This window comes from Syngnathoides biaculeatus, chromosome 22 (genome assembly GCF_019802595.1).
Source record: "Syngnathoides biaculeatus isolate LvHL_M chromosome 22, ASM1980259v1, whole genome shotgun sequence".
NCBI classification, from domain to species: Eukaryota; Metazoa; Chordata; class Actinopteri; order Syngnathiformes; family Syngnathidae; genus Syngnathoides; species Syngnathoides biaculeatus.
Window position 1 is genome coordinate 5,412,987 of NC_084661.1, and position 22,018 is coordinate 5,435,004.

Sequence of the window (22,018 nt, forward strand, 5' to 3'; positions counted from 1 at the left end):
TATGACAGATTGACAGATTTCACAGTTGGGTGCTAATTACTGATCTCCAGGATTATTTGAAAGATATCAGACACTGTGTCATTGGTAAAACTCACTAATTTTGTGTTCTTCTCACTGCAGAAACATTTCACATCCTTGACAGGTCTACCACCAAATATTAACATTTGATGTCCCAATTTTTTTCTAGTGTGATTTTATCTCATACCTTTAGTGGTGGTGGGGATTAGCATTCTTGGCCAGGGTCTAGTAAAAGTGGCTCAAATCTATTTGTAAATCATATGTCAATATGTTGGATTGACTCACCTATTTTCTTGCTCTTCGCTGATGGGTACCGGCTGGCCAAGCAGAATGCAGCTTTGCTGGTTGCTGAAGCAAAAACTCGGGTATGGGAGGGGTTCAGCGAGACCATGCAGAAAGAGTGATCCACCATCTGGCCTCTCAGGAGGGAGAAACAGTACATCCTCAAGACTGTATATAGTAGGGATGGGGCGCTGGTGACCTCGACGAGGGATGCGATGAGCCTGTGGGGAGAATACTTTGAAGACCTCCTCAATTCCACTAACACGCCTTCCCATGAAGAAACAGTCTGTGGTCTCTGAGGCGGGCTCTCTTACTTCTGGGGTTGACATCATTGAGGTGGTTAAAAAGCTCCTCTGTGCCAAGGCCCCCAGGTTTGATGAGATTCACCTGGAGTTCCTAAAGGCTGTGGATGTTTTGGGGCTGTCCTGGTTGATATGCCTTTGCGACATCGTGTGGCTATCCAAGACAGTGCCTCTGAATTGGCGGAGACATATGAGGTGGGTGGAGCATCTGATTCGGATGACTCCTGGACACCTTCTTGGTGTGGTGTTCGGGCACGCCCCACTATAAAAAGACAACGGGGAAAACCCATTGCACACTGGAGAAACTACAGTTTGTCAGCTGACTTTCTCGAAGAGCTGAGGTAAGTAGCTGGGGCAAGGCAAGTGTTGGCATCCCTACTAAATCTAATACCCCTGCGACCTGATGGATGGATGGATGGATTTGGAATTTCAGATCAAATGTATCCATCCATTATCTACAGCTTTTCCGGGTCAGGTCGCGAGGGAAGTAGCTTCAGCAGGGATACCCAGACTTCCCTTTCCCCAGCCACTTCTTCCAGCTCTTCCGGAGGGATCCTGAGGCGTTCCAAAGCCAGCCGAGAGACATAGTCTCTCCAACGTCTCCTGGGTCGTCCTCGGGGTCTCTTTCCGGTGGGACATGCCCTGAACACCTCACCAGGGAGGCGTCCAGGAGGCATCCAAATCAAATGCCCCAGCCACCTCATCTGGCTTCTCTCAATGCGGATGAGTAGCGGCTCGACACCGAGTCCCTCCCGGATGACCAAACTTCTCACCCTATCTTTAAGGGAGACCCCAGACACGCTGCGGAGAAAACTCATTTCGGCCGCTTGTATCCGGGATCTTCTTCTTTCGGTCACAACCCACAGCTCATGCCCACAGGTGAGGGTAGGAACGTAGATTGACTGGTAAATTGAGAGCTTCGCGTTCAGCTGAGCTCCCTCTTTACCACAACGGACCAATACAAAGTCCGCTTCACTCCAGACACTGCACCGATCTGTCTGTTGATCTCCCGCTCCATTCTTCCGTCACTCGTGAACAAGAGCTCAAGATACTTGATCTCCTACACTTGGGGTTGGATCTCATCCCCAACCCGGAGGGGGCACGCCACCCTTTTCCGACTGAGGACCATAGTCTCCGATTTGGAGGTGCTAAATCTCATCCCAGCCCCTTCACCCTGCTACGAATCGCTCCAGTAAGAGCTGGAGACCATGGCTTGATGAAGCCAACAGAACATCATCATCTGCAAAGAGCAGAGGTGTGATGCTTAGGCCACCATACAGGACACCCTCTACGCCTCGGCTGTGCCTAGAAATTCTGTCCATAAAAGTTATGAAAAAAATCGGTGATAAATAAGGTGACCTTGGCGGAGTCAGACTTATTGCCGGCAATGCGGACCAAACCAACCGAATCAAACGACCAAACAGCGGTCGTACACGGATCGAACAGCTCGTATCAGGGGGTTCAGTACCCCATACTCCCAAAGAACCCCCCACAGGACTCCCCGAGGGACACGGTTGAATGCCTTCTCCAAAGTCCACAAAACACATAGGGTGGTTGGTTATACTCCCATGCACCCTCGAGGATCCTGCTCAGGGTGTAGAGCTGGTCCACTGTTCCACGGCCAAGACGAAAACCACATTGCTCCTCCTGAATCCGAGACCTCCCGACGGACCCCCCTCTCCAGTACCCCGCAGTAGACCTTACCAGGGAGACTGAGGAGTGTGATCCCTCTATAGTTGGAACACACCCTCCGGTCACCCTTCTTGAAAAGGGGGAGCACCACAACAGTCTGCCAATCCAGAGACACTGTTCCAGATATCCATGCGATGTTGCAGAGGCATGTCAACCAGGACAGCCCCACAACATCCAGAGCCTTTAGGAACTCCAGCTGACTCTCATCCACCCCCGGGGCCCTGGCACCAAGGAGCTTTTCAACCACCTTGGTGACCTCAACCCCAGAGATAGAAGAGCCCGCCTCAGAGCACCCAGACTCAGCTTCCTCGTGGGAGGCCGTGTTGGTGGAATTGAGGAGGTCTATTCTCCCCACCGACTCACAACATCCCGAGTTGAGGTCAGCACCACCCCGTCCCCATTATACATATTAACGGTGCACTGCTTCCCCCTCCTGAGACGCCGGACGATGTACCAGAATTTCCTCAAAGCTGTCCTGAAGTCGTTCTGCATCGCCTCACCGAACTCCTCCCACGCCCGGCTTTTTGCCTCAGTGACCACCGAAGCTGCATTCCGCTTGGCCAGCTGATACCTATCAGCTACCTCGGGAGTCCCACAGGCCAGAAATCCCCAATAGGACTCCTTCTTCAGCTTGACAGCATCCCTCACCGTTGGTGTCCACAAACGTGTTCGTGGGTTCCCATCACGACAAGCACCGACCACCTTACGGCCACAACTCCGGTCGGCCGCCTCAGCAATGGAGGCAGACCACATCCACTCAGATTCAATGTCCCCCGCCTCCTCCGGGACGTGGGCAAAGTTCTTTCTGAGATAGGAGTTGAAATTCCTTCTGACAGGGGAATCTGCTAGCCGTTCCCAGCAGACCCTCACAATATGTTTGGGCCTGCTATGTCGGACTGGCATCTTCCCCCACCATCAGAGCCAACTCACCAGCAGGTGGTGATCAGTTGACAGCTCCGCCCCACTCTTCACCTGAGTGTCCAAGACATGCGGTCGCAAGTCCGATGACACGACCTGAACCTAGGTTGTCTGGGGCTTCATGCCCCTGGTACCCCATGCCAAACAAGTCCGAGGTGAGGGACCAGACAAAGTATGACTCCAAAACCCCTATGATGACTACAAAAATTGGATTTTGGTTTCCCTTCCCCGGACACGGGTCACCAGGAACCCCTTCTGGAGCCAGGCCTAGAGGTGGGGTTCAAAGGCCACCGGGCCTACACACATGGGGCTCAGCCAGGCACAGCCCGAAAGGGTAACATCATGGGTCCCCCTTCCCATGAGCTCACCACCTGTGAGAGGGGCCATAGGGGTCGGGTGCAATTTGAGCTGGGCCATGACCAAAGGCGAGGACCTTGGCGATCCGATCCCCGGCTACAGACACTAGCTCTAGGGACATGGAATGTCACCTCTTTGGCAGATCAAATGTGATGACATCTAGAAAGAAAGCTACAAGGAAACAATACAGATGATCTCACTACAAAATGGAAATCAACAGTTAGTGTCCTCAGCTCCCAAACGCCTATTGAGTGTGATCTAATACGATCGTACACATGCCCCTGTCCCATCTTTTTAGGAATGTGGTGCGTGGCAAACTCAATTAATTCCAAGAGAATCTCAAAATAAGCAGGTTTTTTGTCAGGTGGTCCAATACCGGATGCTACATACCCTCCTGCCCATGGGGAGCCGATGAAATAAACTGTGCGGGATGGGTTGAGTCTTTGATGATGCATAGAGATCACTTTCTTCACCTGGTGGTCAAGATGTTTCTACTGGAGGGGAGGGTGCCCCCCACAATCTTCCAAATACCCAACAAAGGATGGTCTTTATGGTGCCTTTCTCTCTGGAACCAAGCAGCTTCTGTGTCAGATTATGATGCTGGTGATGAGGACTCTCTACACCACACATTTGTAGAACCTCCTCAAGGCACCACTCCTCAGTCCGGCAGGTCGCAGCTTTAGGAGGAAGTAGATCTTTTGGTGTGCCTTCTTGAACTTATTGGGCAAACAGGGAGTGTTTCTGCACAATCATCTGAGGAGTGGTTCTTCTTGGGCTATGATCTCCTTCTAAATCACTTAATGACTTTTGAATTGAGGGCTTCTGGCATATGGTCATTCAGAGCTGTGTAGTGTACAGAAGAACAGTCATGGAGTTGTTCTGAAACCACTCCTTTTTTGTTTTAGCTGTGTACTTGGGGTCATTGTCATTGTTGATCATTGGTCCAGTTGTGTTTCCATCAACAAGAATTGGTAGTTATCCCATTCTTCTTTTAGTTTCTCCTCCTTACTTTCAACCTCAAATTTGTTTGTTAATTTACAGCACGTGTTCAATCCAGCTGCTTAGTTAGATCTAAAACTAACAAATCCTCCAGGACAGGATCTTGAAAGGAAACTTGGCCACCGTTTTTGACACTATTGCTTGACAAAAATTTCTTACTGATTTTAAAAACTTCTCCTCTACAGCTGGACTAACTCTCTCTTATGTTAAAATCCTACTTGTATTCATTCCCACAGCAAATTTGTTGTTTTCATGTTGATACTCTCTGTGTGCTCTATCTACCGTAACCTATCCTGTATTGCCACTGTTTCATCTGCACAAACTTTAAATGAGTAGTTTCAAAATCTTGTTCATTTCCGGATGACACGTTGTCGGGCAATGCCTGAGAATCTTGAAATTCCTGAATTCTTTTGTCACTGTGTTGGAAGAAAAAGAAAATCTCTACCAACAGATCATCTACTTGAAGTGGTAGAAATTTCACCCCAGATTTAACTCACAGACTTGCTGAAGGCCAGATACAGCCCAAATTGAAATTTTTGGGATTCTGAACTTTAAATCTGGAGAAAACAATCTCTGTGATCAGTCATAGTGTTAAAGGTTATCACAAATCCAACACAATTTTGTCATCCAAAAAATGCCAGAGCCTGGCCAGAATCTTTTGGCCGAATATGTTGCGTAACTCCTAGAGCACCTCACTAGCATTAGCATTAGGCACCAGAACCATGGAAACAGTTGTAACGAACAGTCGTGAACTTGCAGGGGAGATAATGCAGCCTGCGATGAACAGTCAAAATGCTCTTTGTCCTCAGAACAATGGGTCCCTATAAGTCCACTTTTGTGTTGTGTACCAACCTTTGTTGACATAAATACAGAGCCCACCCCCTGTTTTTCCCCCCAAAAAATATTCAAGGAAGGTTAAATGAAGACTTGGTTGTAGGCGTGAATGTGAGAGCAGTTGTTTGTTTGTGTTTTGCAATTGGCTGGCAACCAGTTCAGGGTGTACCCCGCCTCCTGTCCGAAGGTAGCTGGGATAGGCTCCAGGATACCCACTAGTGAGGATAAGCGACTCAGAAAATCAAATAATGGATGGGTTTACACATGTAAAACATAGTTATGCAAGTAGTTCAATTTATTGCTGACTCTCCTCAGGCTTCTACTTGATCTCGCCATCTGAGTTTGAGCGTTTTTCGCTGTCCACGCGCTGCCTCGTGGAGCCTCGCTGTCTTGTAGAAGTTCCACTTGATTTGGGCGCCTCAATTCAAGGTGTAAAAAAGCTGGATGGATATTTATCTGCTCTCAGGTTTGTTGCTTATTTAATTATTTGGTCTTGATTCCAGGACTAATTTTTTTATACCATATTCTAGTGAAACCAGCCAAGAATTTCAGAATTCAGGTAAAACAGACCTTTACTCGTCATCCAGTTACAGGCAACATGTATGTTTTTTTGTTTTGCCAAAGAAGTACTCATTAAATAGTCGTTTGACAATTTTTTTTAATGTTAATGACCTCTCCTCTGGCCTGCGCCTCATAGTACTCATTTTGTTGCAACCTGCCTGTGTTCCAGATAGTTCAGCTAGATGTGTAATGGAGCATGCTTTGCTGAATGATGAAGGTGAGTAAATTCATGTGCACGCGTGTGCCTGTGTGTGTATTGGTCGTGCAACTTTCATGCGTTATCTATCCATTGATTTTCTGAGCTGTTTATCCTCACATGCGGGATTGATGGAGTCTATCCCTGTGAACTTCAGACAGGAAGGAGGGTACAACCTGAACTGGTTGCCGGCCAATCGCAGGCAAACAAACAAGCATTCACACTCACAATCACACCTAAGGGGAATTTAGAGTCTAAAATAAATGCATGTTTTTGGGATGTGGGAGGAAACCAGAGTGCCCAGAGAAAAACCCCGCAGGCACAGGGAGAACATCCAAACTCCACACAGGCGGGGATAGGATTTGAAAACTAGTCCTCCAGAACTGTGAGGCTAACATTCTAACAAGTGACGCCACCATTCCACCTCTTTAATGCGTTAATCACAAATGAATACAATTTTTTTTTTCAATGTTGACTCATTTCAATCAAAGTTTTCTATCCTAAGAAATGCTGAAACTTTGTTTGTCAGTGCGTGATTACAGTGATGCACACGGAGCTTGGCTACAGTGTCATGAAAAGGTATTTGTTAAATCACAAAGTCACTATGACTAACCACAATTTGGGAAAGGTGAGTTCAGTTTCACAAGCCACACACACTCACGTGATGACCACCATTATTGTCTAATCAAGAAATCACTTAAATAGAATCTGTCAGAGAATGCGAATTAGGCTACAAGATCACAAGAACCATTGCATCATACCAAGATCCAAAGACAGTGGCAAAATTTCCCACGATTGGACAACCAACTAAAATTACTGCAAGAGTCCAACAACAACTCATCCAGGAGGTCACAAAAGAACCTAGATCAACATCTAAAAACCTGCAGGCCTTGCTGGCCTCAAGTAAAAACCAGTGTTTATGACTCCACCATAAGAACGACACTACCCAAAAATGGCTTCCATAGGACAGTTATGAGGCGAAAACCCCTGCTCTCAACTAAGAATACAAAGGCTCATCTCACATTTGATTAAAAAAAAAAACTGTTAAAAATATATTGATGATTTTAGCGACTTTTCGATAAACATTCTGATGAGTCAAAAATGCAACTTTTGGAAGGTTTGCAGCCTGTTGTTACATCAGGTGTAAAAACGGCACAGCATTTGATAAAAAGAACATTATGCCACCAATGAAGAAGTGAATTAAAGGCTGGTAGGCTGGTTTTCTTCCACATTCCAAAAACGTATGGACAGTTAATTAAAGATTCTAAATTGTCGGTATGTGTAGATGTGAGTGTGAATGGTTATTGATATTTTCCCAGTGATTAGCTGGCAAACACTGTGTACCTTGGCTTTCACTCAAAATCAGCAGAGATAGCCGGCAGCACACCCATGACCCTAGCGAGGATCAGGGTGAAAGAGATTTTCTATTTACCTTACGTGATTAATTGGAGACTCTAAATTGCCCTTAAGTGTGATTAAGTGCAAAAGGCTGTTTCTTTCTACAGAATGTTTCTACCCAACCTTCTGCCCATAGATAGCTGGGAAGTGTTCCACCACTCCCATGATCCTTGTAAGGATAAGCTGCTTAGATAATGAATGGATAAATGAACTTAATTTTCATTTCATTTATGGGTAAAACGACGGAAAAAAGTTTGCCTTGTAGTTATCGGACCTCGTTTCAGGATTTTTGGACTTTGACTTTTTGCCATGTGTTTTTTCTGCTTCGGCCTTTTTCAACTGCTTACCTGTATATGACATCTGCCAAAAATGAACTACCCTCGAAAATCATGTCCCTGCTTCAGAGTTCTGCATTTGGGTCCAACCCCTTGCCGCATGCAAGTTGCAGAACGAACTGGTCCTACATGGACCCAGCGGACTCAGATCCAATAAATGCGGAACTTCAAGCCTAGCGGGATGAAGAATTTGCTGCCCTTCAAGCACAGCTGTCGAAGAATTTGCTGCCTTCCACCTCTGTTTGGAGGATCAATGGGAACGGAGGAGTTCAAGTATGAATCATTTGGCCTCGCTGGTTGCGGTTCTCTTGGACCAGGCTCAGGAGAGGGGATTAATCGACCGTCAATCACCTCTTGTTTTTGTTCTGGTGATGCCCAGCTCGTGGCGTTCATGTCTTTCTCCTGTTTCAACGGCACAAAGTCTGCGGCGACCAACCTTCACTTATGCGCTCCAGTGGCGTTGTTCAACCCGTGGCCGTCTACTGCTCATGCTTCGGCAGCGCCCACCCCACAGCCACCGCCACCCTCTGTGGCAGCAGTGCGCGACATAGAGCCGCCGACTGTCACTTCTTGGTGGCTTTCGGCGGCTTCCGAACGCCAGCCGCTCCCTCTGTCTTGAATCAGCAGCAGCGCCCAGCGGATGCCGTCAACTACGTGCTCATGTCTCACCAATGCCCTAGCCGCAACGTTCACCACGTACTCTTGTTCCAGCAGTGCCCAGCGCTTGTCATCCACTACTTGCTCATGTCTCATCAGCGCTCGACCCGACACCACATGTTCTTGTTCTGGCCCATGCTGTCTTACACGTGCGTAGGTGTCATATGGGCCCGACCCACAGGGTCCAAATTGAATTCAGCTTTATGCGTCCCGCTTCACTCCACTTAAGCCACGCCAAGCAAAATCTGCCTGTGAATCAACTTGTTCTATATCACCCATGTTTACGTTCACAAGTCCGTGTGCACTCAGAAACTCTCGTTTCCACGTCAGGCTGCGGAGGTACCTGCTGACCCCCAGCCAATTCTTGCTCATGTCTTGGTGGTGCCTCACCCCAAGCCCCCTCTTGCTCATGTCTCGGCGGTGCCTGACCCCCAACTGCCTCTTGCTCATGTCGCGGCATCGCCGGACCTCGAGCTACCTCTCGCTCATTTCTCGGCATAGCCGGACCCCCAGCTGCTTCTGGGCATCGCCTTGGCGAAGCCCGAGCCCCACCAGCCTCTCCCCCATGCCTCGTCAGAGCCAGAGCCCCAGCCAACTCTCGCTCACTTCTCGGCATTGCTCAAGCCCCAGTCGCCTCGACCTCACGTCTTTACAGTGCCTGAGCCCCAGCCACCTTTCATGCCTAACTTACACACCTCGGCGGTGCCTGAGCCCAAGCTGCCTCTCGCACGCACCTTGGTGTGCCAGAGCCTCAGCCACCTCTCTCGCCCACACCTCGATGTGCCAGAGCCCCAGCCACCTATCGCTCATTTCTCGGCAGTGCCCAAGGCCCAGTCGCCTCTCACTCACGTATCGGCGGTGCCTGAGCCCCAGCAGCCTCTTGCCCATATCTCAGCATAGCTCAAGCCCGAGCCCCAGCTGCCTCTCGCCCACACGTCGGCCTTGCTTTGGGTGGGTGGTGGGGTTTTGCACTGGAAAGGAGCGGAATCAGGATTAGCTGAAGTAGAACAATGTGCACGAATTAGAGGGCTCAAGGGGGAAGAGTGGGACCACAGAGAGAAGAGATGGTGAGGGTGGATGACTTAAAATACCTAGTGTTGGAATTGGAATCCAGAGAAGTTATGAGTGTGATATGGAAGTTAAGAAACCAGTCCAAGCAGCTTGGAACAGTTGATGGAAGGTGTCAGATGGGTTATGTGACAGAAGACTCTTTGCTAGAATGAAAAGTAAAGTTTATAAAACAGTGGTGAAGCCAGCCATGATTTACGGATTAGAGACAGTGGCACTGAAGACACAACAGGAAGCAGAGTTGGAGATGGTGGAAATGAAGATGTTTAGGTTATCTCTGGGATTTAGCAGGTTGTATAGGATTAGAAATTAGCTCATCCAGGAGAGGGTTTTGGGGTTTAAACCAGTGGATATATAGTTTAAATTCTTGAATTGGAGATGAGATGAGACCATTTTTCCCCCAGCATTGACTCATCTCACTCTCATCGCTGTCCCGTGACGAATGTTCAGACTGACACTCGTACCTCACGATTTGCAATTGCATTCGCGTGGAGATGTTTTTTTTTCTTTTTGGTTTGCGCAGTTGACAACAGATTACACATCAGATATTCATGTTTGGAGCAATCGAATCACTAGTGGTGTTCATGTTAGTGTTTTTAATATATTCCTGTAAAATCTATCCAGCCTTGTGGAGGAAGACTACAGTGGCATTCCATTGCCTGCAGATGTCACTCTCAACCCATTCAATGTCCCATCCAGGCTGACCAAAAAGCATTCCTTAGATCAGGGCTCAGCAACCTTTTTAAGGCTGAGTGGTACTTTGTGAGCACCCATCGTATGAAGGGCTACGTAACCTGTTTGCAGCAAATTTCAGACTCAGTTCATTACACGTACATAAAATATTTTTGTTTTCATTTATTGTTGTAAATGTCATTACAGGTATTTTAAAAGTTTAATTCACGTAAGCAAGTCAGATTCAGAATTTGAAGCACAAATAATAGTAACAATTTGTGGCCGATGATATTTTTAGAACATACCTCGCGGGCGCCTTATATGGTCCTCACGGGCTACCATTCGCCCACGGGCACTGCATTGGTGACCCCTGCCTTAGATACTTTTCACTGACGTCACACCAACAATGTGGCTTTTTTTTGATGGCAAGATCGTGTCTACATATCATGGCAATGAACCGATAAATGTTTACTGTAATGTTTTGGCTACAATTATCGTTTGATCTTTTATCTTGAAAGTCCTTTAACAAACGAACACTCTAAACAGAAGTGATTGAGGCACTTGTGCTGGCGTGAGGACTAAAGAAAAAGAAGCCACATGTGAAACTGAGAGCATTGTGTCAACATCAGCGTCGTGGAACAAGCCAGGACGATAAGGAAGTGAGTTTGAGAGGTTGGGAAGCGAAATAAATATCACCCACGTTAAAAAAGTACAGTTGGACTCAACGTCTACTTTTCCTTTTGGCTTGTCCTGTTAGGTGTCGCCACACCGTGTTGTGGTGTTTACATAATTCACCCGCGGGACCTCGAGTTGGGGTGCGGGGTTCCGCACGGACTGTTTTTGTTGTTGCGCTTCCGGAGTAAAGGTTAATGCGAGTAGTTTTATGATGTCGAACAATAAAACAAGTTTTGTTCCTGTGTCCGACATTCCGCCTCCGACTCCTTTTTTCCGGTGCTACACTGGTGACCCCGACATCAGTCCCGGCGTTTTCGAGACTGAAACGAACATGGCAACCGCCATCCTCAAATTGCCGGAGTTTTGGGAGACGTCCGCGGCAGCGTGGTTCGCGCAGACGGAGGCTCAGTTCGCCCTCCGCGGGATCTCAGATGATTCCACACGTTATCACATTGTCTCAGCCCTCGGGAGCTCAACGGCGGCCAGAGCAGTGAACTTCATCACCTCTCCCCCAGCCCGAGATAAGTATGCTGGGATCTAGGCTCACCTTCTCAAGGTTTTTGAGCTTTCACGGCCGGAGCGTGCCCGACGTCTGTTGGCTATTAATGGACTGGGGGACAGCAAACCTTCCGAACTCATGGAAATGATGCTAAACCTGCTGGGCACGGAAGAGCCCAATTTCATTTTCATGGAACTGTTTCTCAGGCACATGCCACCGCATGTTCAGATGGCGCTCGCTAACAGTACTGTCACTGAGCCCCGGGCCCTGGCCGAGGAGGCCGACCGTTTCTTCCTGGCCACCCAGCGCTTCTCCCCTGAGATGCTGTCCGCGACGCGCAGTTACTCGCCTCCGGGCGCGGGGGTGGCATCCAGCAGGGGCCCCATCGCCACCGACGGCCGTCCTGGCACAGGCTTGTGCTACTTCCACGCCCGTTTCGGTGCGAAAGCGAAGAGGTGCCGCGCCCCTTGCAACTACGACGCCTCGGGAAACGCCAAAGCCCACGCTTCGCAGCGGCCGTGAGCGTGGGCGCGAAGAGCCGGCTGCTGTTAGTCAAGGACACCCTTTCTGGGCGCAAATTCCTTTGCGACACCGGCGCCCAGAGGAGCGTCCTGACGGCCACTGCGGAGGACGCCGCTGGCGGGACTCATGGGCCACCCCTATTGTCCGCTAATGGCTCCCCTATCCGCTCTTATGGCATAAGGACTGTGGACTTGTGTTTCGGGAGTCAGCGCTTCACATGGGACTTTGTCACTGCCGATGTCTCATTCCCTCTCCTCCGCGCTGATTTTTTTTTTGTGCCCACGGGCTGCTGGTGGATGTTAAGAGGGGCTGTCTGGTGGATGCACTGACTTTCTCCATGGTCGCCTGCGTCCGCAATGAGGCGACTTATGGCGGTCTCTCCAGTTCGCTCTCGGACGACACCAAGTACCAGCTCCTCCTTGGTGAGTTCCCCGGCTTGACACGGCCCACTTTCTCCTCTGCCACGACTAAACATGGGGTCGAGCACCACATTGAGACCAAGGGCCCCCCGATTCACGCGAGGGCCCGACGGGTTGACCGCGAGAAGGTAGCAGTCGCTAAGTCCGAGTTTGCCAACATGGAGCGCCTGGGCATCGTCCGCCGCTCGGATAGCCCATGAGCCTCGCCGCTACACATCGTCCCTAAACCGAGTGGCGAGTGGCGACCATGTGGTGACTACCGCCGCCTTAACGACGCCACTACGCCCGACCGCTACCCTGTTCCACACATTCAGGACTTCTCAGCCCACCTGGCGGGCAAAATCCTGTTCTCCAAGGTCGACCTGGTGCGCGGGTATCACCAGATTCTTGTGCACCCCTCAAACGTTCCCAAGACGGCTGTAATCACTCCGTTTGGACTGTTCGAGTTTCTGAGGATGCCGTTTGGTCTTAAAAACGCGGCACAATCTTTCCAGCGTTTAAAGGATTCTGTGCTCAGGGACTTGCCAATTGTGTTCGTCTATTTGGATGACATCCTCGTCGCCAGCTCTCTGGAGGATGAACATCTGATGCACCTCCGCGACCTCTTCGCAAGACTTGAGCAGCATGGCCTGATCATCAACCCGGCGAAGTGTGTTTTCAGGGTGCCCTCTATCCAGTTCCTCGGGCACCTCATAGACAAGAACGGTGCCGCCCCCCTTCGGGCAAAGGTGGAGGCCGTCTCCGCTCTTCCCCGACCTCGCTCGGCTCGGGGCCTCCGGGAGTTCTTGGGGATGGTGACTTTCTACCACCGGTTCATCCGCCGGGCGGCCCACATCATGCGCTCCTCATCATTCTACCACCGCTCCATGAAAGCAGCCCTGCGTGCCGGCTTGACGGACGGCAACTGGTTGGATAAACTCCCGTGGGTCATGCTTGGCCTCAGGTGCGCCCCCAAGGAGGACCTGTTGTCCTCATCCGCCGAGCTCGTCTACGGCCAGCCACTGCGGGTCCCCGGCGAATTCATCTCGGACGCCACAGCGCCCTGGTCCGCAGCCAGGCAACGGTCCTCCCTGCTGGAGGCCGCAAAAGGGTTCGCGCCGGTTCCCATGTCGCAACATGGCACCCCAGCTGCCCGGCTGCCCGTCACCTGCGCTCTGCGGATTTTGTGTTTGTTCGTCATGACACCCACCGTGGACCTCTGCGCCCCCCATACGACGGACCGTTCAGGGTCCTGGAGCACAGGGATAAGAGCCTGCTCGTGGACATTGGTGGCAAACCCGAGACTGTTTCCGTGGACAGGGTCAAACCGGCGCACCTGGACATTGTCCAGCCTTTGGGGTTGGCCCTTCCCCGCGCCAGGGTCGTCCCCCTTTGCCCTGTGCCCCTGCGCCTGCCGGGGTGCCTTTGACGCCGCCTGGGCCCTTGTCCCATGACTCAATGGACAGTGCGGCCCCGCCCCCCTCGGCCCCTACAATGCACACCCGCCGGGGTCGGGTTGTCATCCCTCCACAGCACGAGGATTTTGACTATGGGTGAATTCTGGGGGGGCTTGTGTGGTGTTTACATAATTCACCCGCGGGACCTCGAGTTGGGGTGCGGGGTTCCGCACGGACTGTTTTTGTTGTTGCGCTTCCGGAGTAAAGGTTAATTGAGTTCCCACCGTTATGCGAGTAGTTTTTTTGATGTTGAACAATAAAACAAGTTTTGTTCCTGTGTCCGACACTCTGCCTCCGACTCCTTTTTTCCGGTGCTACTGTGTCATCTTTTTCCACCTAAGCCTATCTTGTGCATCTTCTTCTCTAACACCCACTGTCCTCATGTCCTCATTCACAGGATCCATCAACCTTTTCATTGGTCTTCCTCTCGCTCTTTTGCTTGGCAGCTCCATCCTCAGCAACCTTCTACCAATATATTCACTCTCTCGCCTCTGAACATGTCCAAACCATCGAAGTCTGCTATCTTGAATCTAGTCTCCAAAACATCCAACTTTGGCTGTCCCTCTAATCGGCTCGTTTCTAATCCTATCCAACCTGTTCATTCCAAGCAAGAACCTCAGCATCTTCATTTCTGCTACCTCCAGTTCTGCTTTCTGTTGTTTCTTCAGTGCAACCTTCTCTAATGGCTTCACGACTGTTTGGAGTTGGACTCACGTATACGTTATTCAATAACACGGCAGAAATATCATAACATGGTGTCAGAGTGACGGAAGCATAACTACGGACTCACTGGAAAGAAAAAAAATGAATTTACGGGTGGAAAAAAAAGAACGAAGATGACGAGGAGGCATTCGGTGTTCCAACTCACCCAATTTACTAGATGCGTGGGGGGAGATTCAAGCAACACGCCGAACTCATGTTCACAGCACCGCTTAAAAATAGAGCTGAAGAGGAAAAGTGCAGTTTCCTCCTGCTGTGGATGGGCAAAAAAGGACGGAATACGTGGACAGCGACCGGAGACAAAGATAAGTTGCTAAAAACTTATTACGAAAAATTCTCTGAATACCTCACTCTGAAAACAAACCCCATATTTGCTAGATATAAGTTTCATGAGAAGGCGCAAGGTAACTGTGAGTCATGTGAGCACTTTGACAGAACTCAAACTGTTGCTTCAAGACTATAACTACACAAACAGCCACGAGATGGTCAGAGACCGCATATTCACATTATCCACCGCAAACCTGGATAGCCCAAAGACCTCTGTAAAAATATGTAACAAGTGTGGTGGATACCACAGTAAATTAGCTGAATGTCCAGTAAAAGGTAAACAATGCCTGAAGTGTCAGACCCCTTTTTCTGTCCATTCTTACAACTATAAGCCACACAATGAAATACCATGATGAAAAGGCCGTAAAACGCTTATAAGCAAGCCAATATTCATAAAACGATCACTAAAACACGCCAGTTGTATTGTGGTTTTGCGGTCCAGTGGGCATGGTAAACTAAACATGATGTCACGTGAAGTATCTTTTGAGTGGGCAATCAAGAGCTTCATTGGCGAGAGTGTGGAGGTGACTGGTGATGAACGCTAAATAATTTAGAGTTCCACCGTCACCCTCAGCTGTCCAGTCTTTCGTGGTCTGTTCTGTCTGGGAATCCACTTCACCTCAGAGTGGCGAAACAAAAGTCTGTTTCCTGGCCAGGCTATGCAGTGCCATGAAAAAGTATTTGCCCCCCTCCTGTTTTCTATTTTTTGTGTTTTTTTTTTTTTTGGGGGGGGTGCATATCGGTCTCACACACATAGTTTTAAAATCATCAAACCAATTTTAATTTCACTCTGAGACAATCCAAGGAAATACAATATGCAGTTTGCAAATTAATTAAGGCAGAAAAATAATCCAAAGATTTCTGACCCTCTATGAAAAAGTAATTGCTTCCTGAAAATATACACATGCCTGACTTTGGTACGTGCAGGATGAGATCAATTCCCGATCAGTGATGGTAGCTATCTGCCCTGCAACTGACAACCAGTTCTAGGTGTACTCCGCCTTTCGCCCGAAGCTAGCTGGGATAGGCTCTAGTTCTCCCGTGACCCTTGTGAGGATGGTTGGATTTGAAATCTTTGTGTATGTGGGTGATGCAAAAAAAAAAAAAAAAAAAAAAAGAAAGTGGGGTAAATGCCTTTACATGGCACCGTAGACCAGAGCCCAATCTCTGTGAGGTCCAGAATTGCTTCCCATGGGAACGTGGGTGAAGTTCGGTGGGCTGCAGTGTCATCCTTCTGCCGCGTATTTATTCCAGGCACAAATACCTTTTCACAGCTTGAATAGAAAGCTTAGATAATATTTTTGTGAGATAATTGCGCAAGTGTGAGTTACAGTATGAGAGAGAATGTGTATTCATAACAAAGAACGATGTTCTAATTCATCTGAGAGTTGCTTCATACATGCTTCTTCTACGATATGTCGGCAGGTTTCTTCTATAATCGGAAGACACCATGAGCAGATTATGAACTTTTACTGGCCAAAAGCAAAGTTTCCCTTGCCTGCATTTTATGAAATGTTTAAAAATGTTGAAGCAAGTAATGTGACTGATTGATTCATAAATATTTTTTGTTTCCTTGCAGAAGTGCTCCAGGAGATCCAAAAGTCACTAGAAGGAGACCATGTTTAAATGGAACACTTCATCTCATTACGTATGAAGATGATCTGAGTCCCGATACCAAGGTACCCTGCTGCCCTTTTTTCATACAAAAAAGTAGATGAATGTTGAGAGGAAAAGTCAATTTTCCGTCAATGCGTGTGTGTGTGTGTGTATACAGTCGGGAGAGAGAGAGAGAGAGAGAGGCAGAGAGAGCTTCACCTTTCAAACCAGCTCCTTTTTTTTACCAGAGCGCACCAATACAAAGTCCGCATTACTGCAGAAGCTGCTCTGATCTGTCTGTTGATCTCGCGTTCCATTCTTCCCTCACTCACCAAGATACTTGAACTCCTCCACATGACCCCATCCCCAACCTGGAGCAGGCACGCCTTTTCTGACTGAGGACAATGGGCTCACATTTGGGGGTGCTGATACTCATCCCAGCGGCTTCATACGCGAACCGCTACAGTGAGATTTGGAGATCAGAGATTGTGAAGCCAACAGAACCTCATGATCTGCAAAAAGCAGGATTGCAATACTGGGACCACCACACTGGCCAAACTCTACGCCTCAGCTGTGGTCAGAATTATTCTCTATAAAAGTTCTGAATAGAATCTGTGACAAAGGGGCGCCTTGGGAGAGTCCAACCTCACCACAAACGTGTCCGATTTACTGCCAGCAATGTGGACACTTGAACACTGGTCGTACAGGGAACAGAACGCCCATATCAGGGGGTTTGATACCCCATATTCCCAAAGGACTCCCACAGGTCTCCCCGAGGGACACAGTCAAACGCCTTCTTCAAGTCCACAAAACACATGTAGACTGGTTGGGCGAACTCCCATGCATCCTCCTGGACCCTGCCAAGGGTGTAGAGTTGGTCCACTGTTCCACGGCCAGGACGAAAACATATTACTCCTCCTGAATATGAGATATGACTTCCCGTTGGACCCTCCTCTCAGCACCTGAAAAGACCTCAGGCTGAGGAGTATGATCCCTCTATAGATGGATCACACCCTCCTGCCCCTTCTTTAAATGGGGGACAACCACGCCAGTCTTCCAATCAAGAGGCACTGTCTCCGTTGTCCATGCAATATGGCAGAGGTGTGTCAACCAGGACAGCCTCACAACATCCAGAGGGTTTAGGAACTTAGGGTGAATCTCATCCATCTCCAGGGTCTTGCCAACAAAGATCTTTTTAACCACTTTGGTGACCTCAACCCCGGGGATTGAAGAGCCTGCCAAAGAGAATCCAGACTCTGCTGCCTCATGGGAAGGTGTGTCGGTAAAATTGAGGTCTTCGAAGTATTCCCCCATCAACTCACAATGTCCTGAGTTCAGTTCAGCAGCGCCCCATTCTCCCTATACACTGTGTAGACAATGCATAACACTGTTGATAGCACGTATTACAGTATTACATAAGTATTAAATAAATAGTTTAACAATGTTTAACATGAATTTTGTGGCAAAACATTTTTTTCGTTATATAATTGGCTACAATCTATAACAGCTCTTCTATGGCGTCAGGCCGCTATCAAAACAATGAGAGCTCAAGCTACTTATAAAGAGCATAATGGGCATGTTAAAAAAAGTAAGCATTTTAATTGTGTGCGCCTTCCCACCACTTTTTGTGCCCATTACGCTCATTTCTCCGTAGTTTGAGCTCTCGTTGTTTTAATAGCGACCTCACACCATACTCATCCTCCAGCTCTGGGAACTGTCTCCCACATCTCAAAACTCTTCCATGTGCTTTTTGATAGATTATTTTCTCTTTAGTCTTCCTCTATAATCTGACATTCAATATAGCCTTTTAAAACTGCCGCAATTTGTTGAAAGGGATGTGTTAAAAAAATGCCGTTGTGGTGTTCAATCAGTGATGTCATCAATTTTGTGGAAAAAAAAGGTGTGAATCAGGTGCCCTATATTTAAGGATGAAGTCACCACCTGTTGAACATGCATTTCTCCTGGCTGAGGAAAATGGGTCGTTCAACACGTTATTGAGAAAAACATCGTACTTTCCTGAAAAGTTTGATTGTAGAGGGGAGACCTTACTTAGGTGCAAAAAATTGGCTGTTCAAGTACAATGATTTCTAATTCCTTAAACTGGAGTGCAAACCCAGATACAGGTGACAGAAAATGGAACGGCACGATGAGCAGTTGGAAAGTGTTGGCCTCACAGTTCTGAGGACCCGGGTTCAATCCCAGCCCTCCCTGTGTGGAGTTTGCATGTTCTCCCCGTACCTGCATGGGTTTTTTCCAGGCACTCCGGTTTCCTCCCACATCCCAAAAACATGTAACATTAATTAGACACTCCGAATTCCCCCTAGGTGTGATTTGTAATTTTGACAAGATGAGACAGGGGGATGTTTATCGCAGTGTTACAATATCTTTCTTTTTCACAACACCATAGTAAGCATTTGGGACCTGAGGACACTAATTGTTGTCGGGCCAGTTTTTTTCCCTGTACTTGCTATCGAGAGAGAGAGCGAGACCTTTTTATTACAATGCAATGCTGTTGTAGCATGTGGAGAATGTGGTCTAGCATTGTCATGCAGGGATGTCGCTGAAAAAGACAATGTATTACATGTGTCAAATTCCCAAAAAATAGAAATAACATTCATCAGGCTGCGCGGTGGATCAGCGTTGGCCTCACAGTTCTGAGGTCCCGGGTTCCTGTGTGGAATTTGCATTTTCTCCCTGTGCCTACGTGGGTTTCCTCCGGGCACTCCAGTTTCCTCCCACATCCCAAAAACATGTAACATTATTTGGACATTCTAAATTGCCCCTCGGTGTGATTGTGAGTGCGGCTGTTTGTCTCAATGTGCCCTGCGATTGGCTGGCAACCAGTTCATGGTGTACCCCGCCTCCTGCCCATTGACAGCTGGGATAGGCTCCAGCACTCCCCGCGACCCTTGTGAAGATAAGTGGCTAAGAAAATTGATGGATGGATGGACATTCATCAGTTTGAATTCAAAAGTATTTGAAAATTGTGGATTATTTACCTTTTACACAATTTCCCAACTTCATTGGAATTTGGGTTTGCATCGGATTTTCCTGCAAGTTGTTTGTTGACTAAGATGCATTCAACCCTAACATCTAACCTTCTTCGATTTTCCAGTCTGCCCAAGAATAATCTAAATGCTTACATCTGTTTTTTTTTTATCAGTTAAAATATGTGCACTAGTCTAAAATCTTCAAGGTCTGACCTTGTTTTACTCATTTGTTGCTGGCAGTGTCTTATGGGGTCATTATATTCATTTTGTTTGCTTGCGTCTTTAATTTGCAGCCTAAATGTCTGTAGTTTTCTGATGCCATCTTGTGTTAAAAATACAGATCCAACTACGTGCATTAAAAACCTCGAAAGGAATGGTCTAATTTTTCTATCAATCCACAGATGAGTCAACAACCACTCTACAAAAAAACATGAAATCCTGGATCAGCAATCAGTCTTGGCTTTTAGAAGTAGTACATTTGCCTCTGTGATGGATCTACCCAAAAATTCTAAGCTCCCCTTCTCATGTCATACCCCAGTGTTCTGGAGTAGGATGCGCTGAGAGTGCCAATTCAGCAGAGGCCTCACTTATGTTGACGACAAAAATTGAAGAATGAACACCACCACCTGTGAGATTTTGGACTATGCTATCTTTGCTTTTGTTTATCACACAGAATACTTTAATTTTCAGTGTCTTACATTTGCCTTGTTCATCATGTGATGTATTTTTATTTAAATAATTTTCAAGCCTGTTTAAAATTGATTTTTATTAACAGAAAGTGGCTCATTTGTTTTTTTTACTCTGTTGTGTCAAGGATAATCTCATAAATAAATGTATTTGCAGGGCACAGGATATCGCCCTTCAAAATAGGCTGATTTCTTCTAGGAACAGTTTTAAACTGAAAAAAATATGCATATATGGTGTTCCCTTGCTCAGTCGCAGTTCACCTTTCACAGCCCCACAAACAGCATTTGCGGATTTTGTTTTTTTAATGTTCTGCATTTTAATGATCGTAGAGGTCCTAAATTCTCTTCAAAATAAATGAGGCGCCTGCAATAGACATGGCGCCTTACAATGTGGTGCACCTTATGTGGACATTGCGTTCCAACATTTGCAAATGCTGTTGTGTGACTTGTTCTACAAAGCACACTTAAACAGTGGTTACACTATTACCAAACATGCTCGCATGTGTTTTAGCATGTATATGAGATACCATATAATGGTGCTCATGAGGCAGTGAGGAACAATTGCATTTCACATCTGTCAGCAAAAGAAGCTTACATTGCCCCACCGACTACCTGTGTTAGCAGATCATTTCTGATGATGTTGTTGACGAGGGATGCCCAGACTTTTTTACCCCCAGAATCTACTTCTCAAGCAGCCAGCCTCTCACGATCTACCGGGGGATACGCGTGCACAGCCCTGACTGCCCTGAAAAAAGGAAAAGCCAGCTTGCTAGAACGTGCCTTTATGTGCATGCGATCGACGTATTGGCCACACCTGAATCAAGCGACGAGATCAACCAAAACTGCCTCGATCGACACATTGAGAGCCCTGGTATTTACATTTTCCCAGCATGCTTTGCGGCAGTAAAGAGGTCCTTGGTGTTGGAAAGCACGCAGAGAGTGCCACAAAGCATGCTAGGGAGCATTTAAACTGCATGTTTTTTGTCAATTATTTCATGAGTCCTTCTTTAATTTTTTTTCCCCCTCGTGTATAATACGTCCTGAAATATATTGCTAATCCCCAAAGTTGACCTAAAAAAAAATCAGGAAAACCCTTATCAATGTACAATGTGCACCACCAATTTGCTGCTACCCATATGCTCAAAATATTTGGAATTATCTGTATTTCTAGTTTGCTAGGTTTGTACTTTTATTGTTTGTAATTGTCTGTACAAAAATAATTAATAATAATCTTTATGCATGTGCTGATGTTGCAGTAATTTATATCTCGGGTCAGGCCACAGGACGCCCTTGTCCTGCTCCCTATGATTCTCAGAACATAATCCCTCAACCAACTAAAATAAATGCTCAAAGATGACATAACATTTTGTTAAAATTTTTGATAACACATTACAGTCTTGAGTAAACTATTTAAAACTATTTAACTTAAACATTTTTTCCATTAAAGATTTGTGCATAAAACATTCATGCATAGTGCAGTTAATCCACCATCCATGTGACACCGTGTGTGTGTACATTGTACAACATCGTCACGAGTTATTTGCTTACACAGGCAGAGTGGCGATCAATGTAAGCTTCTTCTCCTTACAGATGTAAAAAGCAATTATTCCTCTCTGCCTTGTGAGCGCCATCATATAGTAGCTTGCATACGCACTAAAATGTGCTAGCATACGTGCTAATATTGTAACTAGTGCACCCAAGTGTACTTCATTGGAGAAGTCAGACAACAATTTTGCACATAAATTATGTTGTCCATTTTGGAGAAAATTTGAGACTTAATTGTGTCTTATGATTCAAAAAATATAGTACATTCATAATAGGTATGTTAATACTGCATCCATTATTTTCAGTTTTTTGTT

General features: G+C 47.2%; 1 protein-coding gene across 6 annotated transcripts in view; it reads left to right on the forward strand.

Annotated features, from left to right (window-relative positions):
• The window catches only part of llgl2 (LLGL scribble cell polarity complex component 2), a 154,655-nt gene extending 134,404 nt beyond the window's left edge, over positions 1–20,251 (forward strand). For 3 of the 6 annotated variants that reach the window (XM_061810185.1, XM_061810184.1, XM_061810187.1), the window contains 5 exons: positions 5,718–5,868; positions 5,933–5,961; positions 6,133–6,180; positions 16,467–16,566; positions 19,875–20,251. In XM_061810185.1, coding sequence (XP_061666169.1) covers positions 5,718–5,868; positions 5,933–5,961; positions 6,133–6,180; positions 16,467–16,513 — 275 coding nt within the window. In that variant the 3' untranslated portion in view covers positions 16,514–16,566; positions 19,875–20,251. Of the gene's footprint in view, positions 1–5,717; positions 5,869–5,932; positions 5,962–6,132; positions 6,181–16,466; positions 16,567–19,874 lie in introns of those variants that run through there. The other 3 variants (XM_061810186.1, XM_061810188.1, XM_061810189.1) reach the window with 3 other exon arrangements.
• The last annotated feature ends 1,767 nt before the right edge of the window (positions 20,252–22,018 follow it).